Source organism: Citrus clementina, unplaced genomic scaffold, assembly GCF_000493195.1.
Source record: "Citrus clementina cultivar Clemenules unplaced genomic scaffold, Citrus_clementina_v1.0 scaffold_3, whole genome shotgun sequence".
In the NCBI taxonomy this organism is placed as follows: Eukaryota; Viridiplantae; Streptophyta; class Magnoliopsida; order Sapindales; family Rutaceae; genus Citrus; species Citrus x clementina.
Window position 1 is genome coordinate 31,857,326 of NW_006262339.1, and position 4,014 is coordinate 31,861,339.

Consider the following 4,014-nt stretch of genomic DNA (forward strand, 5'->3'; position numbering starts at 1 on the left):
ATAAATGTAACAATATATACTTTTTAAAATAATTTCTATATTTAGAAAATATTTTAATATTTTACTATCTTGTATTGCATTAAAAAAAATATAATAAATAGAAACATAAAGTTAAAATAAATATTTAAATATTTCAATTGTTTTCAAGATTATATAAAATAATTTTAATATTATTAATTTATGAGATTTATTTCATTAATTGTAAAATCTATTTAACCAAGGGATGTTTGGTTTAAAGAAAGGGGAAGAGAGGAAAAGAGTAGAATGGAAGGAAATGGAGAAGAAATGAGTGAAGGAGAATAGTGAAATTAAATTTCATTATTTGGTTTGACATAAAATTTGATAGGAAAAAGAATTACAATTTTTTTCTCTGGACAAATTTATTCTTTGCCTTAAATACGATCTATATTAGCAATGAAATATAATTTAATTTCAATACCAAACTTTTTTAATGTCAAAAAGTCCTAAAATAATTCATGATTTATTAGAATTATATATATATAACGGAGGTCCAGCGGCAATCGATGACGTTTCGACGGAAATCAGTGGCGGTCGACGGCATTCCAGTAGTGGTTTGGCAGAGTTCCGGTGAAAGTCTGGCAGATGTTCGGTGACGGTTTGTCGGAGTTCCGGCGGCGGTTAATTTATATTTCTATATTTTCATATTAAATAAATAAATAAGTTTATTTATTTTGTTAAGTTTCTTAAATCATTCATTAAATTTAATTAATATAAAATTATTTATAACATTAAATTGATGATATAAAATTATAAATAATAATTACTAAGGGTATTAAATAAGCTAAAAAGTTGAAGGTAATTTTGGAAGTTTTGGTTTCTAATATAAGAGGAATTTAAATTCTTCACTCTTTAGTGTGGAAATCAAATTATACATTAATTCTTATATATTTTGTCTAACTAAACAATGAAAATAAAAATAGAACTTAAATTACTTTCCTCTCCTCCATTCTCTGCTCCCAACCAAACAACACCTAAAGATTTATTTAAAATTTTTGTAATAAATACAGATAAATTATTAAAATAAATATAATAATTTGTATGCTAAAGTTATTTTTATATATTATAAAATATTCTAATATTCTATTAGATAAATTAGATTATTTAAATTATATTTGTCTTTATTAGAAAAATCTAAAAACCAATTTTTTTAGTTACCATTCACAAAGGATATTATAGTCAAAAGAGGATTTTGGTGTCCCTTATTGAATTCTTGAGGGTACATAACTATTTTCCCAAACTTAAAGTGTAAGTGTTCTTTTTCCTTGTTTGTGCCTCAAAAACTTATTTGAATATTTAAAAAAGACTTCTAATAGATTTTTGATGCAATAAATGACAAAATTTGGCATACATTTCTAATTAGTTCTATTCCTCACGTTGACTGCAGTAACTTACTCAAACAGCTCTCTGAAAGATAACAAAATGAATAGTCCTTCGTGACTGCAGTCTTCTTTCTTCTCCTTGCCTTTGCCACAAAACCGCTTGTGGGATTCGCTGATCCTTTGGTTGATGTCAATGGCAACAAGGTCGAAGCATCCCGAGACTACTATTTGGTCTCAGCAATTCGAGGAGCAGGCGGCGGCGGCCTCACCCTCTTCAGGGGCAGAAACGAACTCTGCCCACTTGATGTTGTCCAACTAAGTTCCGACTTACAAAAAGGAACCCGTTTAAGATTCGCAACGTATGACAACACTAGTATTATCAATGAAGAAGTGGATCTGAACGTGAGATTCTCGACAGAGACTCGCTGCAACGAACCCACAGTATGGAGAGTCGACAGCTATGATGCATCGAGAGGAAAATCATTTATATCAACTGGTGGTGTTGAAGGAAACCCTGGAGCTCAAGCTTTGAAAAACTGGTTTAAGTTTGAGAGAATTGGAAGAGATCAAGGTGAGTAATAGGGTAAAAATACCAATATTTCTTGATTTAAGTACCTATTTAATTCTTATATTTTAAAAAATACCTCAAAAACTTATAATGAAAATTTTACATTACATTCTTATCCTTTTTTTTTTCTTTTCTTTTAATGAAATAACTTAATTTGATATATTATAATTTATTTATTGATATCCCAAAAATATTATTGTAAAAATATTATTGTAAAAAGAAAGTAAGGATGGAATTGTGGCTTATTTAACAATAAAAGTGTCTTGAGATTTTTTTTTAAATATAGAGATCAAATAAATATTTAACTCAAAATATAAGCAATAAATAAATATTTACCCTAAGTAATAATGATAACGGAACACAAAATTTGAAGAGACAAATAATGACAAAATACGACAAAATTAACCATCTCACTTATCTTGTATTGATTTTTTTTTTTAACTGACTTTACAAAATTGTATATTAATGTATCCTTGCTCTTTCATTTTGAAAAAAAAAAAAATGAAATACTTCAATGTTCAATCAACCATGACAATATTCATAGGCATATTCATGTGACTAAGTTGAAAAATTAATATTCATTCAAGTGATAGGCTTAAGCATTACAATTAAAAAAAAGTTGTGACAATCAGCTTATTCAGATATCTGTACCCCACAGTCGTGGATCTTATCCCAACTAACATGCTTTAAGACAATGAACAAAACCGTGTAGTTAAACACATTTCAATTGTCTTGAACCAAACCGTGAAACAGATATCAATTGTCTTGATGCAAATAATTATGAGTAATATCTTGCTAACATTTTGGACCGCTTGTTAGTGAATGCAACGTACAGGGTATCTCCAATTCTTAACTAGGATTAATAAGGGTAAATATATTAGAATATATAGTATTTAAGTCAGATCATTCTTAAATACTTTATTTGAATTTGCCTTGTTTTTTATTTGTATTTGAGTTTTTTTTTTCTAGTTAGTATAGTTTTATATATGTTTGACCAGTAACTTCTTTCTCGCTTATTTTATTAGAATTTTTCTATGAATCTACTCGTGTTCAAAAGTTAGCTTAAAATTTGAAAGTTTTATATTATTAGTCCAGTAATAGGGATGGCAAAAAAAAAATCAACTTGATTTTATCCCTAATAAACTCTCCTGTTATATTTTTCAAATACTCGGCAATATTCATGCTCAGGCCTCACCTTAAAAGCTTGATTCCAACCCGAAAGCTAGAAAAATGCTTTACAATAAAAATACATATTTTTTTATAATTAGAGTACACATTTTAATATTTATATACCCCACTAATAATATATATTTAAAGTTGTAAATCCTTTAACCCAACTTTTAAATCCTAATCTAATAAAAACAAAATTTTATAGACTACCAAGCTGTTTACAAATTAAATTTTATTTTTAAAACACCTTTTAATATATTTTAAAGTTTATAACGTTTTATTTTTATCATATTACGCTTTAGAAGGATTTAAATGTTGTTATGAATGGGCTAAACAGATACAAAAATAAATATTTTAACCTTTTGTTTTTAAGCATTTCTCTTGCTTTAAGCTGGGTTCAGGTTTTTTAAGGTGAAATTTAAGCCAAACATAAGTGTGTTTAGAAAACATGCCCAGGGCGGGCTACCTAGGCTAGGGTGGAGCCGATTTATTTTGCCATCCCCAGTATGGGGGTAATAATATAAGTTTAAGGCAACCATCAATTCTTGAGTTAGTTTTTGAACATAAATTAAGCATATAGGCTTATGGGCTTCTATAGTACGATGGAACCCACAAATTTATTGTTGACTGAAAATGATATTTAACATGTCAATGTGGTCCTTTTTCCTTTGCTTCAAAAACCAAATATCTGGGTATATTATCTCCCTTGCAAACTGATTTTAAGCTAGAAAATAGGAGTTGGACTATTGGTACCCACCCAATCTCCTCATGCAACCCCATTTTTAGTTGTATTTATTTTATTTCTGAAAATTTCCTTTTTTTAATACATTCTTTTAGCTTTTAATTTAATTTTTTTAATGTTAAAACTCAAAGTGGTATTTTGTCTTTTTTTTTTTTTGGCAATCTTATTGTTTGTCTACAAACAAATTAAAAAAT

The 4,014-nt window shown here is 27.9% G+C and overlaps 1 protein-coding gene across 1 annotated transcript; it reads left to right on the plus strand.

The window, feature by feature from the left end:
• Positions 1–524: 524 nt before the first annotated feature.
• On the plus strand, positions 525–1,919 carry LOC18046257 (21 kDa seed protein). The gene is made up of 2 exons (XM_024187371.1): positions 525–605; positions 1,449–1,919. The coding sequence occupies exons 1-2, from the start codon at positions 525–527 to the stop codon at positions 1,917–1,919; spliced, it is 552 nt and encodes a 183-aa protein (XP_024043139.1).
• Positions 1,920–4,014: the final 2,095 nt, after the last annotated feature.